This window comes from Tachypleus tridentatus, chromosome 10 (genome assembly GCF_004210375.1).
Source record: "Tachypleus tridentatus isolate NWPU-2018 chromosome 10, ASM421037v1, whole genome shotgun sequence".
In the NCBI taxonomy this organism is placed as follows: domain Eukaryota; kingdom Metazoa; phylum Arthropoda; class Merostomata; order Xiphosura; family Limulidae; genus Tachypleus; species Tachypleus tridentatus.
The window spans coordinates 40349590-40368502 of NC_134834.1; the positions used below are offsets into that span (position 1 = coordinate 40349590).

At 34.1% G+C, this 18913-nt stretch overlaps 1 protein-coding gene across 3 annotated transcripts in view; it reads right to left on the reverse strand.

The window, feature by feature from the left end:
• LOC143229119 (protein Skeletor, isoforms B/C-like) overlaps nucleotides 1-18913 on the reverse strand; it is an 83476-nt gene that overhangs the window by 46686 nt on the left and 17877 nt on the right. For 2 of the 3 annotated variants that reach the window (XM_076460968.1, XM_076460967.1), the window contains 2 exons: nucleotides 5383-5523; nucleotides 2925-2997 (listed from right to left, as the gene is read on the reverse strand). Coding sequence is in view for 1 of the 3 variants with exons in the window: in XM_076460967.1 (XP_076317082.1) it covers nucleotides 2925-2997; nucleotides 5383-5523 (214 nt within the window). In the remaining 2 variants the exon portion in view is untranslated. Of the gene's footprint in view, nucleotides 1-2924; nucleotides 2998-5382; nucleotides 5524-14345; nucleotides 14476-18913 lie in introns of those variants that run through there. The other variant, XM_076460969.1, reaches the window with a different exon arrangement.

The following is an 18913-nucleotide window of genomic DNA, read 5'->3' on the forward strand; positions in this document are numbered from 1 at the left end:
AGAGAGAAAAAAAAACGGTAGAATAAAATACATTTGCTGACTTGACTTTATTCTCATTTTACACAATAATATTATTAGGTTGTCCAGAAATAGATGTCGGAATTCTCACGGTGACATTTGGAACCTGAATATTGAATAACGTAACTTATCATTTGTTAATTGGTTTAATCCAACGTTTGTAGCTTACAAGGTGTCTTAACTGTCTGCTGCTTCAACTCTACTCAGAGTACGTTTCGCAACCTCCAAGGCAGCATGGACAAAAAAGGATTTTCGTCTGATTTTTCTCTACGACTTCAAACTTGGACGAAAAGCTACCGAAACTACACGGAACATCAACCAGGCATTCGGCCATGGATCTGTTACTGATCGTACAATTTAGCGTTGGTTCCAAAGGTTTCGACATGAAGATGAAAGTCTTGAAGACCACGAAGGTCGTGGAAGGAAGCCATCCTTAGATGAAAACACATTAAGAGAAGAAGTTGAGACAGGCCCTTGCAGAAAAACACGGCACAAGCAAATCAAGCATTGCCAACCACCTGAGTGCGATTGAAAAGACGAAAAAAATTGGATAAGTGGGTTCTGCATGAGCTGCCTGAAGATCAACAAAATCGGCGTTACGAGACGTGTTAAGGATGACGCCCCAAAAATTGAACGAATTGGAAATCGAAACTCTGCCTCACCCACCTTATTCCCCAGGCCTTTTTCATTTTCATTTTTTTCAAGTACTTTGACAACTTTTTATACAATAAATGCCCTCAAAACCAAACAGCTGCAGAAGAAGCTTTCAGGGAGTTCATTTACCATAGAAACTCTGATTTCTATAGCAGGAGCATAAACAGCATCGTTATACGTTGGCAAAAATGTGTTGAAGCAAATGGTGCTTACTTTGATTAAAGCATGTTTTACAACACTGGTTTATATACTTTTCAAAACTTCGCAGCTCAAAAACGACATATTTCTGGACAACCAAATATAATGTAAGCCTTACTTTTTTTCACATAGTCTGTTTTATGGCAAACAGCATAATTTTATTTTGTAGGGTAGGCCTATTAGTTGCTCTTTCACACATACCGTTCTAATTCTGCATGAATTTTTGTGTGTGTGTGGTGAGGTTAAATAGATGAATGTATTAGCATATGTATAATTAATTATCTATAACTAAATAGGCCTATATAATGCTAGATTCTAAACTAAACGTTAACTTAAACTTACCAAAAATATCAAGTCTGCGTAGAATTTATTCATGTGATGAATATTTTAACAATAAAATTACCTCCTCGGCTAGCAGATACACCCTTGTGCAAATTAATTGAAACAAGACGGAAAATTATGATTTTTTCAAGTTTTTGCGTTTTATTTCTGAGAATCCAAAAATTACTCACAAATTAATACATGATATGACCACCTTTATATTTCAGAAGATCATTAATCCGCCTTGGCATCGAGTCCACGAGTTGACTGCAATCTTTACTAATTTTTGGATCGCAGTACCACACCTCAATTATGGCATCAATTAGCTTATCTTTCGTAATACAGTCTTTTCCCCGAAGTCTTTCTTTACAAATTGCCCAAAGATTTTCAATAGGATTTAAGTCCAGAAAGTTTCCAGGCCAGTCCAGCACCTTTATTCGCGTTTTAGTCATAAAATTCTTCACAAGTTTCGATGTGTAGGACGGAGCCAGATCTTGCTGAAAAATGCCAGATCCATCTGGAAATCTCTTTTTCAATTCTGGAACGACTCTTCTCTGCAAAACTTCGATGCACTGTGGTCCTCGCATCATACCTTCTACGATATATAAGCCTCCGATGCCATAGCAGCTAAAACAGCCCCAAAACATCTTCTTCAAGGGATGTTTTACGAACTGATTGATGTGAGATTCTCGAAGTTTCTCACCTGGAGATCTGCGAACATGCAGACTTCTTTGACTCTGTACAAAAAAATGAGTCTCGTCACTGAATAACGCCTTCCTGCATTGTTCTTACGTCCAGTTCTTGTATTTCAGACCCCATGGATACCGTTTTTTCTTCATTGAGTTGGTAAGAAGTTGTTTTTTGACTGGTCTCCTTGCCCTTCTAACGCAATTTCGAATGACGTAATATTCCTCAAAATTTCGTCATATATCCCAAAAAAACACAGCTAATGACGCCGTCTGTGTAAAAAAATGACTATTAAAGGAAATCAGCGGGTCCAACGAGCCTACACCGGACGCCATGCTGAAAATACTGTAAAATGACCATTTGTTTCAGTTAATTTGCACAAGGGTGTAATAAACGCATATATCAATAAAAAAATGTCGTTTTTGGACTTTCAAACGAAGAATAAACAAACAGAGAAATATTAAGTTTTATATATAAATGCTACTCTAGAATGTTTTAAAACGTACCAATCTTATTTAATTCTGTTATTTCAATCCAGTATACTTTAATACATACTAGTTTAATCTTATTTAATTCTGTCTAATTTCAACAAGGTTAAATGCGTCTATTTTCATCTTCGAAGGGTTAATTGTATCTAGTTTAACCCTATTCATTTTAATCTCACTAGTTTAATAACTTGAGCCTAACTTACTTCAATCATGTCTAGCTTAGCCTGATCTAGTTTAGTTCTGCATAGTTTGATTTTATCAGGTTTATTTCTACTAAATTAATAATCCTAACTAAATTCTATTTTACTTAATACAATGTTTGTTTATTGTTTATTTAAATATATTTATGCTGTATAATGTGAACTCTCAACATTTGTTGAACTGCAAATTTAAAACTGCATTTTTTATTTATTTTAAGTCTAATTCTATACATTCTTGCATACTGGGTGCACATTTATTTTTTAAGAATATGCTTATCGGTCATAGTATATTGTATTATCATGATAACCAAATACTTAAAAAAGCACAAAAGTACAATCAATTAAAAACCAAACTTACAGGCCATTTTCATCCGGTATGATGAAACCAGTAGGATCAGGCCGATCAGTAGATCCCGCCCAAAAAAAAGCATCTAAGAAACCGGTAAAAAAACAATCAAGAATTATTTTTATGTATTCTTTTTACTTATAAAAAACTTTTATAATAATGACATACTTTCTTTTTAGTATGCCAAATTAAATATCAACGTGTTAAAAATATGAAAATAAGAATTTGTAAGTGTATAGTTAAAAAAAATCCAAATCATGCAAACAAAAATTAATGCAAGAAATGTGGGTGTTTAGCTTTTGTTTATAAAGAATGAATGCATAGAAAATTTGTTTAACAGCATAAGAGAGTCTCATTTTTCGTAATTTTATTTTGTCAGGGTAAATGAAACGATAAAAGAAAACAAAATGTAAAACGTGAATTTAGCGTTAATACTTTTTGGAGTTTATTTATTACCAAAGTAATTTTTATATAAACATATGTCTATATGCTATATAAAATATCCATAAAAATTCTCGAGCAAACCCTAAAATTCCCTCAAAAGCCCCATTGGTCATAGTTAGAGAGGTCCAATAACACATTTAAAAATATATAAACGTAAATTTTTATTTTAACGATTATTTGTGTATCAACACCAGTGCTCAAATAAATCTATTGTCTCAGTCTTGAGATATTTCAAAACTTATTTGACTACCACATGACACTAACAATTGAAAATATCTAATATCTATTGTTTTAAATGGTTCCTTACATATTAATAACAATTTTCATGTTATTCTATTCAACCAAACTTGACAATCCGAAAAGTTCCAAGTCCCTTTCTGCCCAACCCCCATGGCTCGGCATGGCCAGATGGTTAAGGCACTCGACTCGTAATCTGAGGATCGCGGGTTCGAATCCTTATCACACCAAACATGCTCGCCCTTTCAGCTGTGGAGGCATTATAATGTGACGGTCAATCCCACTATTCGTTGGTAAAAGAGTAGCCCAAGAGTTGGCGGTGGGTGGTGATGACTAGTTACCTTCCCTCTAGTCTTACACTGTAAAATTAAGGACGGCTAGCGCTAATACCCCTCGTGTAGCTTTCCGCAAAATTCAAACCAAACCCGATCATCTCGCAAAAATGTATTCGTGTGTACTGTAGAAGCCAAAAGTCTCTACACGCAGTTTCAAGTCATTTTGTTAAAACTGTGGTAGGCATTCATAAATCAAGTAATTAGGTATAAATAATTACTGTGTAGTTTATTGAGCATTTTAAACTTAAAATATTGACTTGATATGCGTTTACCCTTTAAAACTAATTTTTAAGTTTTAGATTTTAATTATATTATATATTTTATGCATTTGAATGTCGGTATAATAATAGGTTAAGAAAGGTGAAAAAGAAATAACTTTGTTATCCTGTCCATTATAAACGTAGAAAAATCTGTTTCGTTGTCCTAGAATTAATCCCAGTGTAAATATAAAAAGTCTCTAAGGTGACTATCTCGTTAAAAGTAGCTAGTTATATATATATATACGCTTATATGTTTGTGTGTGTGACGAAAAGATTAGATAAGTATTGTTTGATATATATATCTCTTTTATGAATGAACAATCCTTTTAACCCAAGAGATTCTTCAATAACTGAGTTGTATAAAAAGTAACGGTTTTACATCGCTTTCATCTATTGAGTTCACCTAATGTTCATCAAACAAGAACTGTTCCCATGCAAACCAAATATATATTCATCACATGGGTCAAACCAGCTTCTGCAAAGTTGGGTAGATATAGCTTATTCGAACACAGTCTTTTAACATATCTATACGAATTATATCCTATCTATATTATATGAATATTATTTCCTTCGTAAATTGGGTTACTTATACTGTCAACGCATGTATAGAAGTGCTCTGCTCACATACTAGTAAATATATTCTATTATTACATCTTCATGTCCGGATAATAACATGGTGTCGACAAATGTAACAGCAAAAATTCCTACTGATTTGTGATACAAATAGGTCACAGCATATGGATTGTAGATTCATGTCTACACATTGATAACAGCATGTGGATAATTAATCGTGACGTCACACCTATAAGAGTACATTACTCACACATATCTAACACTGTATTGTTCTCCTGTTTGTATATGGACAACATCATCCTTTCCACACATGAGTAAAAGAGTCAAACTTATATAGGAGTCTAACCTTTCACAGTTAGTAAGTGCTGCTATATTCTATCCAAACGTGTTCTATCGATACATAACTTTTGTCCATAAATCTGAAATAATAATCTGATTACTTACGGGAAGCATGCCTTTTAAACACGGGGTTAAAACTGTAAAAATACTGCAAAAATAATTAGTAAATTGCCGAATTTTAAAAGTTTGAATATTTTAAGTCCTAGAAATAGAGTGAAAAGAAGAAATTAGTACTAAATATTTTTGTAATAAACCTGAAGGTAAGAATAATTATATACCCACCAGGTCCGGCTCCATCATAGGTAAATCCCTTGATGAAGAGAGTCTTCTCGTCTACAGCATAGACGTCTCCTACCACGTCATGGAAATATGTGTTAAACTTTCCAAGTTTTGTACCATAATAAGAAATGCTAGAAGTCAAGCCTAAAAAAAATGAAAAAGAAAATTACATCCTATGATGTGATAAAATATATCAGGAGTTTCCTAATTCATTTTTTGAAATTCATATGCAAGGAATCACTATGGTACATAAGCACGTTATAAAATACTTCCCAGTGGCACAGCAGTATGTACGTGTATGCGGATTTACGATACTAGAATTCTACCAGGTTTTGTTACCCGTGGTGGGCAGAGCACAAATAGCCCATTGCATAATTTTGTGCTTAACTACAGACAAACAAACACTTTATAAATGTGTGAATAATATATTTATTTGTTTACTCTTCAAGAAAGGTGCAAACTAGCTCGTTATAACAGTGTATTTACGAGCTATCTATGTATCAAGCTCAATGTATTTTCAGAAAAGCACTTACATAAATATAAAGGGTGCAGATAGAAAAATAATCTGATTATGTCTTTCCTCCTTAACCTATCTAAGAACGAGATCACGTTTTCGAATTGTGTAACCTCAAAACCTAATTTCGTTAGGTAGCGAGTATTTCACTTCAAAGTAGGTCAATATCGGTTTGTGGTATTGCTTATAAAAACTAAGTTAAAACAATTGCGGTTAGAAAATCGCAGTTTGCTCTGCTTTTTACGTATATAGGTAGAGCTGAAGAATAACCTGTAAAACTGGTATATTTTTAAACATAATTTAAATCTTGACAATACAGTGACACGACATGCGACTTCATCAATATCTTCTTCTTTCTTTTAAAATTTCAGCCCCCCCCCCGCTAGTACAGCGGTATATGTCTCCGAATTTACAACGCTAAAATCAGGGGTTCGATTCCCCTCGGTGGGCTGAGCAGATAGCCCTTTGTGGCTTTGCTATAAGAAAAACACACTTTTTAAATTTCAAGCGGCAACGAGCAGATAATGCTCTTCATGTCATAACTTATTTCCATAAATCTCTGTATTGTTACTGAATTGAGTACACTTCCACAAATGAAATGTTTTCAATTGTATGTCACTGAATCAGAAGATATTTTATTAACAATGATATAAATGTCTTTTTCTCCACATGTTACTTATTTCCTACCCTGTGTCCAAATACATGCATAAGTTGCACTACATGAGCTTTAAAAAAAAAAAAAATTTAAAGACATCCCTATGAACCGTTTGCTAAAAATACTCTTTTTTTGTTTTGAATTACGTCAAACAAACAGAAGAGATGCGAGATGGACGGCCTAAATTAGAGAAAACTGGAAAGCTGTGACACCTGATTTATTAGGGCCGGCATGGCGGCGAGTCGTAATCTGAGAGTCGCGGGTTCGCATCCATGTCGCGCCAAACATGATCGCCCTGTTAGCCGTGGGGGCGTTATAATGTGACGGTCAAAAAACAAACAAACAAATCTGATTTGTTTTGAATTTCGCACAAAGCTACGCGAGGGCTATCTGCGCTAGCCGTCCCTAATTTAGCAGTGTAAGACTAGAGGAAAGGCACTCACCACCAACTCTTGAGCTACTCTTTTACCATCGAATAGTGGGGTTGACCATAACATCATAACGCCTCCACGGCTGAAAGGGCAAGCATGCTTGGTGTAATGGGGATTCGAACTCGCGAACCTCAGATTACGAGTCGAGTGCCTTAACCACCTGGCCACGCCGGGCCCAGGATTATGATTCTCTCAGCGAGAAATTATTTAATATATATTAGATTTCCAGTTGGAGTTAGCTCTCAAGTAGGATCATAATTTTTCAACGTTTGAAATATTTTTGGATAAATTAATTCACATAGTGAGTTTTCTTACTTTTTTTTTAATTTTACAACGTAGGTACGTAATGTGCCCACCGTTCTGCAGAGTCACCGTTCGGCCGAGTTTCCACATAGAGAGGAGGCGACAATAAATTAAAAAGCTGAAATTTCTCTAACTTTTTAATCAAATGGTCATTAAAACATATCAAGTTTTATTTTTTATTAAACGATACAAAACGAGTTCATTATATATAAAAGGTTAAAAATAGTATACGATCAAAATCTTTAGATTTTCACTGAAGGCCGAGCTTTCGTGCATTTTTAACTGAATAGTGGGTTTATTAAGAAATGAGAAAAAACCAACAGTAAAGGTGTTTTTTATTGAAACAATATTTGGAATGCTATCTTATAACTTAGCAGTTTTCAGGTAATATATAGTTTACACCCGAATAAAGGTAACAAGATAAACATGAACAGACTTCTTCAAACAGAAAGGTTTATAAGCTTTTTTCCTTTCCTCTGAAGTTGTCTATTTAGACATGTGGAAACAGCATTTCAGATTTATCTCTTATCTTTCACATGCTACTGTCCAGGAGAGATTTTTGTCAGGACCAGATTAATAAATGGGCTTACAGGGCTTGAATACCCAAGCACCTTTGAGTCCAACAATTTATTAGACGTATTTTTAAACAAAATAAAATAACTATAAATGCGGTATATATACCTATACCGTTAACAATGTACGGTTTTGTTCTATAAAACCTTATTGCAATCATCATAGCTCCCTCCCATTCTTCATGAAATGGTTTTACCTGGCATAGTTCAATGTAACGAGTTTGTGAAATGCCTTAAACATTGTGCCACCCAAAGGAAGAGAAATATTTAATATAACAATTTGTAAATGTCGATACGTATAAAGACGAGTTCTTAATCTGAAGCAATTTTTTGTTCATATAAGTAACTTATATGAACAAATATAAATATTAAATATGTGTTTAATATGGCTGTCATTGTATGAAATTATACGTGCGTTCTGGTCTGTAGTCACAAAACGGAAAACAGCGTTGATACTCTTTTAATGGTATTTCAATTAATATAGGGTTCAAAGAAACCCATCAAAAAACATTAGGTCACAGAAACTTTGAAACTGATGAAAGGGTGTATCGAAACTGCCAAGTTGTTGGCTCGTGTAGCGCGTCACACTTACTACAACATACACACTACGTGTTTTTATTTAATACGCTTGTTAATAAGTCCACTGCAAATACAAAATTCCGAATTTTACCGTTATAAACCCTTATATTTACAGTTGAGGATCATTACGAGGCACGTATGTCTGATTATCTTCTTTATTTTTAACATTAGATAACAAGGTTTGATTTTATGTTGGTCATTTATCCTCAATAAAACTCTACTGGAGAGAACATTCTAAGAACTTTACGACATATATATTTGATACCTGCTGGTGTTTATGACTGGTAAACAAACTCCTTCTAAATGGTTCGTCATCATTTTTAATTTATGGTTAGTTGATCAAAAATATTGACACAGGATTAATAAATGTTACCCTCTTTGCTCGTTGTAACTCCGTTTAAGAAATGGTTAATTATCTTATTTTAATATTGTTAATAATCATATGGTTAGTTAATTAGGCCGTTTTGACATTGTTAATATAACCGTGGAATTTATATTGTTTTAATCGTGGTATTTAAGTTATCTTAACAATGATAATGACAACAGATAATTACTTATATTGTTTCAACACTGTTCAAAACGAAAACACTAAAGAAATAATAAATTTAGCAATATCCGTATAAGACGGTCTTTGTTCGAAGTAACATAAAATGTTTGACAAGCTTCGATAGGCATACGTCGTTTGTAGAGAAAAACCAAAGGGTTAGAATATTGGATGAAATTAATATGTTTGTTTGTTTTGAATTTCGCGCAAAGTTACACGAGGGCTATCTGCGCTAGCCGTCTCTAATTTAGCAGTTTAAAACTAGAGGGAAAGCAGCTAGTCATCACCACCCACAGCCACCTTTCGGGCTACTTTTTTTTACCAATGACTGATACATTATAACACTCCCCCACAGCTGAAAGGGCGAGCATGTTTGATGTGACGGGGATTCGAACTTGCGACCCTCAGATTACGAATCGAGTGCCTTAACCACTTGACCATGCCGGGCCTAAAATCAAACTGATAAAGATTTAACATTACAGACTAAATGAATTGTGTCTGGTCGAAACTATAGGCTACAGATAAACTGAGTTAGAGTAAAACTAACCTTACAGAATCTATGTAATATGAGGCTTGATACATGTAATATTATAGACTCTTGACAAATTTTGTCTGTTTAAAAACAGCGTTTTTATACTGAACCTTCCTTATTAAGTTAACCAATCTTAAGAAACTTCCCAGAATTTAAAATAAAAATATTAAGGAAGGAAGATCAAAATAACTTATCCAAAGTAACGTGACGTCAAGTGTCTAAATTCTAAAAAGATTTTGCGCTCTAGTAGCAATTCCATATGAAAAACCTCATCAGACTCTAATGTTTCTTTTATATATGCACACACACACACACAAACATACAATGTAGGAAGCACTTTAATAAGCTCGAGATACCTCAGTATCAGTGGAACCAATGATTATTACTTTATATTCTTATACTGTGCATTGCTGTGGATGGCTTAATACGGTTTATTGAACTTCTTTGTGTGTTGTTATTCATTAGAAATTCACTGAGTTGGTTGGTACAAACACTGCCCATGCTGTATCTCTCAATAATAATAGTATCTGTAACAAATTGACTTTATATCAACTTTACGGCTTTTAATAATGACTTTCGACACATACGCTAAATTTCTGGCACCGAAACTACAAAAAAAAAGAACTTAAACTGTTATTAGATATAACTTTATTTAATTATTTAATATAAATATCGAATTATTTAATACAAAACAGGAGGTCACTGTATTGTTTAGGCTCGGTCCCACAATATAAGACTTAGTGTACCAAATAATTTAAGATTTTTTTTTAACAAAGCAAACTGTTCCACAGCCATTGCCAATAGAAACAAATGTTTGATTACTGCTTTCATTTAGTTTAACGTCTTTAGAAAACTGCAACAGTATAACCAGAATTGACGTGATACATTAATCATTGTCTAGATAACCTGTACAATCACTTAGGTTTAATTACTTATCACACCCGCCTTTCTAGCAAAATGGCAGAAGACTGGCTACGTATGGATACTGATAATACAGCAATACATCAGCAGCCAAAACGTGGGACATAAACAACTTGATAATTACCAGACCGAAGTGATCGATCATACACTCCTACCGTAAATATTAAAGATTAGGTATGGGCTTCGACAACTTCAATGACATAGTGAGTGGTTAATTGCAAGTAAAAAAGAAAAAGAAAAAAGATTTTTTACAGTTGGGGATAACATAATTCCTAAAATCAAATTATCTTTCAACATCTATGTCGTCACAGTCCAACTCAAAAACTTAACAAAACAAAACAAAAGATAATGTCACATTTTACCTTATAAATGAATACCTGACACAAAATAACACTAATAGTCTAAATCTACAGAAAAATATGCAGTGAAAAACATTGATTATCTCAAAACAAGCACAGCTGCACAAATGTCTTCACAACAAACATACTCGCGTACCAGGGAGAGTACACATCATTAAATTCATTTGTTTGTTCTAAAAAAAAATTTCTTATTTAACAACAGAACCATCGTAACGCACAGTAATATATTTAAGTTTTAAAGCGTAAAGAAACTATTTTAAGAATTAATAGACTTATATAAACCGCAACTAAGAGCGAGAAGAAACTGTCAACAAAGGAGATAAATCTGGAGTACAATGGACAGCGAATACTATAATACCGAAGTATCTACAACAGCCAAACTGTCAGTGAAGAGAAACAAATAGCAAAATTAAATAACACTAACACAGTGAGACATGAACCACATGCAAGAAGAAAGACAGACAAAGAATCTTTCTACATGTAACTAATTACAAAACCAAGTAAACCTAGCAGAAAAGCCAGCAAAACCTGGATATCTACCCCTCTTGAAAATGTTCAACTAATTAGCTAAAGGAGAAGAGTTTTAAGCAGTGAACAATACATCTAACAAGTAGACCCAGAATCAAATTTGTCACCATTACCATCTATATAACCTGCAGTTAATTCAGACGATAATTTGTCACCATTACCATCTATATAACCTGCAGTTAATTCAGACGATAATTTGTCACCATTACCATCTATATAACCTGCAGTTAATTCAGACGATAAGCTCAAACATAGCTGATGGAAAAACAAAATCATTAATTCAATTTTAACCTACTTAATATAACAAGCTTTTTCTTATGTACTGCATAGACTGAATCTTTATTATTATTATTATCGACGAAGAGTAATGTATGATGAACGCGTTCCTATTTACTGCTTCAAGAACACTGCTGGAACAAACTAGCGTGCACACATAGCACTCACAACTGCTTTCCATCCTTCTTCTGCACTCTGCCCGCGGCGTGTAACGGTAGCAAGTGTCGTGTGGCGGCCGCAACCTGAAACGCCTTACCTGACGTGCTACTGACTTACATCTACATTGCCCGAACTGGATCGAAACCATTTATTAATATGAACAGCTTAGTTAGGGTTGAGGAAGTTTCCTCCCAACTTTACTCTAGCACTCACCAGCTGATGAGGGTGGTGCTTCACCATCGTTATGCGCCTGAACTATGACACTGCAAAACAGGTTGATTCGGCCAAGTGAACAATGCGGATGTACGTACTGACGTGTAATTAGCAGACGTAAAGGAGGGGATCTCACAGGCTCCAGGGCATTCTCTTTTACCAAGCAACGTTCTTGTCTGTGGAGATGATTTAAAAACATCAGAATATTGTTTTTCATTGAGATATACATTAAATCGAAGTTAAAGAAACTTGTCACAATACCTTTCTATTATGAATTTAATAATAATAACCATTAACGTATACGATTTCACAAGTATTGTGTTTTCACTGAAAAAAAAAGAGTAAATGCTATAAAAATTACTCAGTTATTATTTCTATGTAAAATTACGTGGATAAACAACTGCTTCTGGCAATGTTCCAAGACAAGTTTCCTTTTCAAGTTATTCTGAACCAGAAAAGCCAGAAGAGGAAGTACTTGCGCGGTATTTTCTACTTGGTGTGATTAACCGCTATTTCTTGTTCGTGACAAACCGGTGAAGATCGAGTGTCTTTCGGGATTAGCAACATTTCCTTTGTTAACTTTTATTACAGGATTATCTTAGAAGAGGTTTTCATTTTTTTCTATTACCATAGTAATCAAACAAATTAGTGTTCCAAATGAAAACGATCGTCAAAGATTTATTAAAACACAGCTTCAAAACGGTCAGCAAATATTTAGTTTTAGTAAGACCAATATCAGAACAAATAATAGATTCTCTTTTTCTAAATATTGTTTTGAGTTGTTTGATGTTATAGAATAAGCACAGAGGCAAACTTCACCCGTATTAACAGAAGGGGCAAATCTAATTGTGCATGGCAATAAAAGTGAAAAACGGGGAGGTCACAATAGGGGAAAAAAATTTAAGTGTCATATATAAAGAAACAACGAGAGACAAAAATCACACAGAAGATAGAAAGGGTTGACACACTGAATTGTGTTAAAAGTCCTCTCTAGCCTCAGTAGCTCTGACTATGCAGTGTGCAGGATACAAGACCTCAAAGGTACGTTCAACTTAATTACATAAACACCGTGGACTGTATCAAAAATAGAAAACATCCGTCTGTTTGGTACAATCAAAAAGAAACAACATAAAACAGGACCTTTCTTTCCAGTATCAGTTAGGTAAATAGCTCTTCTGTTTTCCCATTTTATATTCAGAACAGTTATCCTAAATAAAGGTCACCTATCTGGTCATTAAGTCAAACAAACAGAAGAGATGCGAGATGGACGGCCTAAATTAGAGAAAACTGGTAAGGTGTCACATCTGATTTGTTTGGATTTCGCACAAAGCTACTCGAGGGCTAACTGCGCTAGCCGTCCCTCATTTAGCAGTGTAAGACTAGAGGGAAGGCAGCTAGTCATCACCACCCACCGCCAACTCTTGGGCTACTCGTTTAACAACGAATAGTGGGTTTGATTGTCACGTTATAACGCCCCAACGGCTAAAAGGGCGAGCATGCTTGGTGCGACGGGGATTCGAACCCACAACCCTCAGATTACGAGTCGAGCGCCTTAACCACCTGGCCATGTCGGGTTGGTGTGACACTTCTGAGATATAGTTAGCAACAGGAACGGAGTGGGCTTTAAAATAAAACCAAACTTGGGAACATAGTCGAGTTTTGATAATTCAGCATAAAAATTCTAAAAATATAGACTTAACATAAGTAAGAATATTACACTTAACAATGTATAATGAGAATAACCGGTGAAAGGGCGTTACTTAAATAAAGTATTATCAGAATGGTTAGATTTACATTTAGAACGTCATATATCACATACAATTCATAAAGATTCCTTTTTCCATAAAAAATCTCATAGAAGAATGATAAATACACATCTTTCTTGTTCAAACAGCGAGTAAGAAATGTATTTCTTAGAAAATTCTCTTTCTGCATTTCTTCTACAAGATATCTGTTCACTGATTTCATAGTGGGTTTTCTTCTGAATAATGTACTCGTAAATCTTTCATATCACAGACGTATTCAATAATTCAGTACAACAGTTTCGAAGTAAATTAGTATAATCAGCAACTCCTTATACGTTCAAAATTGCCTGCAACACATTAACCAACAATCGGTTTTATTTTTGTTTTGAATGTTGTGTAGCAAAACAATTAAAAAAGGGATTTAATCGTTGAAAAAGTTTATAAGGAAGGATTTAAACCAAGATAATTTGGCTCCATATTTGATTAAAACAAATGAAAATATCAAACTATTTAAGATGTTTAATAAATACATTCTTATTCGAAAATATCCTATAGAATAATAATAAAAAACGTTTTACATCATAATACCCATCAAAAAAGTTGTTGCAGTGAAAGCCCTCGATAAAAAGTCTTACCAATCAAAATCGTCAACAAAGATTCCCTTCTTTAGTCTTACATCAGACCAGTCTACAAACAATTTTCACTCGATTTATGTCCGAACAGTATATAATGTAACAGTATATAATATAACTCTTATTGTTTGTTTTGTATTTCTTTTATACCAGTATTACTGCTTTGCTTACGTTTTTCACTGTGTTGAAATATTTCTTACGAATGAAAAAAAAGATAACTTAATAACCCAATTTCTTAAACCCTTAATAACCCAGTTACTTAACCCCTTTTTCAAAAGTGCTCTTGAAACAAGGCACTGGTGTAAGATCGGAACAATTTAGGACAGGTCGACCAGAACGTGATTCTGCGAATGCTCTATGGTATTTGCCAACACAGGAAACGTGACTAAGGTTTTGATTCGTCCTGCTTTCTGTTATCAAAACTTTTAATTGTTGTACATATTTTAACGACAAAAAAAAACGAATAAAAACAATGCTAATCTTATAAGTAGTGAAAAACTATTGATCATTACCACAACACACAAGACATCATATATAAATATATACATACTGTAGTGTGTAAGTTCTTTAGAACACCTCAACAACTACCATCGTATGAGCTTTGCACACAAAACGTTGGATTGTTATAAGGATTAACTTTTAATTATTGAAAATTACAAGAAAGTATTATAAAATTAATAAACAAATAATGTCTTTAAATGTATCTCATTCTAATATTGAGTATGGCTATCTTTGACGTCAGTGACAGTGTATTTGGAATTTCCTCAAAGGATGCGTATAATTTCCCATCTACTGAAGATATTCCAGAGGTTTTACTTAGTACTTTATCAAAAATGAAGTGAAGCAAATCCTATGCTAGTTTTATAGGGTTGATGTCTGGACCTTTTTGTTATTTAACAAATAAGCTCGACGTTTTTTGGAAGTGCGTTTGGGGTCATTACATTCACGAAACATGAAATTTTGTGCAATCGGCTACTTTCCATAAAGTATAACATATGACAGAGTACTATATTGTGGTCTTTATACTGATGTTGTGAAAATAACCAGTATCATTCATAAATATTACACTACAAACCATTACAGAGTTTTCTCCATGATTGAATATGACACAAGACACTTCTGAAACCTCCAATTGACTCTTCGGGTCAGATGGTTAGGACGCTTGACTCGTAATCTAAGGGTCGCGGGTGTAAATTCCCTTAGCATCAACCATGCTCGCCCTTTCAGCCGTGAGGGCGTTATAAGTTATGGTCAATCCCACTATTCGTTGGTAAAATAGTAGCTTAAGAGTTGGCGGTGGGTGGTGATGACTAGTTGCCTTAATTTTAGCCTTATAGTGCTAAATTAGGGACGGCTAGCGCAGATAGCCCTCGCGTAGCTTTGCGCGAAGTTCAAACACAAACAAACTCTTCGGTCAACATATATACGCTGAACCGTTTGAACAAACAGTTCAAATCTAGACTCGTATGTCCAAAGTACCTTGTTCCACTACTCCAAACACTACGTCACATGTTATTAAACTAATTTCAATGTATAAAATATTTGTCCGATTTTCTTGCTACTACTTTTCCGAAAGGCCACATTTCTGTAGCATTATTAAGGCTGTATTTCTTAAAACTTTATTCATACGTGACTTGTCAATGTTGTCAGCCAAGTTTTTGATTCCTTTATATCTAACATCTTTTTTTAGTGAATTTTTCTCTGCGTCCCCTGCTTTGACTGAGTTTCCTTGCGCTCGTCTAATGTGTTTACTTCAAAGTACTTGTTAAACAACCGAGATCTTTTGTGATTTTTCTTATTAAGATTTGATTTTGACTATATCAAAGACTGTTAATTGTCTTTGTTTACTCACCCTAGTTGCAACACCACTCCGCCATGTTAAGTGTACTGGACGATGTTTTTGAAAAATAAAATTGCCCCTCATATACGTTCATGTATATCAGAGACTCAGGATGAGAAATCTCGATTTTTTTTTCCTCAGGAATAACAGGTACAGAAATTAATTACAATCATTTGTGACACCGTTTTGAATTGCAGTTAGTTATCTTCGACAACGTTTAAAGAGTCTATTGTATTTAATCACTAGTGAATATGTGTTGCTTTTCTCTTAAAATATATAAAGCAATTAAATGTGTGTAACTTATTACATTCGTGCCCCCCCTCCCCGTGCCACAGCGGGATGTCCGCAGACATACAACACTAGAAACCGGACAGAGCCTATTGTGTAATTTTTGACTTAACTACAAACAAGCAAAATTAAAGTTATTGTTAAAGTGAGAACATTTACAATTTTCTTATTTTGATGCTTTTACCAGCATTTTAAACTACAATATTTTTACTTCATAGACATAACAAATACTTTAAAAAGTTATAGGGTGCTCTAATAAATTTAGGTACATACTACAGCATGGCCAGGTGGATAAGGCACTCGACTCGTAATCTGAGGGTCGCGAGTTCGAATCTCCATTACACCAAGCATGCTCGCCCTTTCAGACATGGGGGCGTTATAATGCGCGGTCAATCCTCCTATTCGCTGGTAAAAGAGTAGCCCAAAAGTTCGCGGTGGGTGGCGATGACAAAGCTACCTTCCCTCTAGTCTTACACTTCTAAATTAGGGACGGCTAGCGCAGATAACCCTCGTGTAGCTTTGCGCGAAATTCAAAACAAATCCACTAGAGCATATATTTATCAATGTTACGGAAAATCCTAGACAATGTTAATATGAACCCCAAATGTAAATTTCTCTTTATTAGAGTTAATGGTGTTGCTCCATGAAGGAGCAGTATGTTTGAGGGCTTATAACACAAAACCTAGTTCCAAGATTTACGTAGGTAAAGCACAGATAATTAATTGCGTAGCTCTGTGCTTAACAACAAACAGTAAAAATTATTAGTACCAAGTACATAATCTACACGTAACACTTGAAACCAATACAGTGATAAATTGACAGTGACATAGTTGTTTTAACACTTGAAACCAATACAGTGATAAATTGACAGTGGCATAGTTGTTTTCTTGAAAACGTCCAAAATAATAATTAAATGTGTAGTCATTAACTGCATCTTATTTCAATATATTTACTCATATTAGGTTATATGTGTTATATGTGCGCATGCTCAACACGAATTTAAGGAAAATGTATTTCTCTCTTTTGTTTGGAAAACTTTTGAAAATCTATATAAAACTATAGACACACATAGAACTGGAGGATTAAAGGGTACTTAGTTGATCAGAGGAACCTACTTAGAATAGATACTGCAGTCAGATTGTTGGATTTGACCATCATTGAAAAAATGTATCACTGTCCCAAAGTGCAAAACGCATTATTTGCAGCAACTGGACGCGAATAGAAAACCTTTAGATTCAAAATCAGGTACAGTAATAGATAATAAAAAAGAGGTAATGCAAGTTAAAAAATAATCATGCTAGGTTTCAAGACCTAATCTTTCATTTCAGCGTGGAAGTTAATTCACTGAGTTGAGGACAATTCAAGTTAACGATAGTTATGTATGCTTAATAATTTGCACAAAGAAAGGCTTAAATTTAAAGAAGGTAATGAGGTGTAAATCATAAGCACAAACGCTGATGACCACAATTTAATTTAATTGTTATATTGTGATCAGTCATAACATAGTTCATTGTAACTGAAGACAAATATTACATTACCTAATATAACAGAGACATTCACCAGTGATCAATACTAACAAAATTCATTACAATCCAAGACAAATATCACAAAATCTAATACTAGCTTGATACTTACCAGTGATCATTACTGACAAGTTTCACTGTAATTCAAGTCATACATTGAATCATCTAATACAAGCGAAACGTTTACCAGTGATCAGTATGAAACAAATCATTTAATTCAAGAAAAAAACATTACGTCAGCTATTTCAACCTAGACATCTAATGATCTATGTCAAAAAAAAAATTTGTAATTGAAGACAAACATTACATCTCAAAATTTAATAGTGATCAATACGAAGAGAATTCATTACGTCACATAATACAAGTGGAACACTTAGCTGTCATAAATAGTAACAAAATCCACTGCAATTTCAGTCTTAATGCAACAGTAACCTGTACCAGTGATTAATACTAATTAGATCATTATAATTCAAAACAAACATTAAATCATCTAATACAACCGAGACATTTGCCTTTAAACAATACTAACAAACTTCATAGTAATCGAAGACAAACATTGTTACTTAAAACAATCGGACCATTTACCAATGATCAGTACCAACAACATTCATTATAATTTAAAACAAACATTACGCCACTTAATACAACTGGGACTTTTAACAATGAGCAATTGTGACACAATACATTGTAATCCAAGACCAATGCTACGTCGCCTAATACTATTAGGACATTTACTACTGATCAATGCTAACAAATATCATTGTTATTCAAAAAAAACATAATGTTACTTTATACAACTGAAACAGTCGTCAATACTAACAATAGTTAGTTTAATTTAAGATACACACTACACTCTCTTGTAGAAAAGGAACATGTATAAGTGATCAATATTATCAAAGCTCGTTGTAATACAAGGCCAA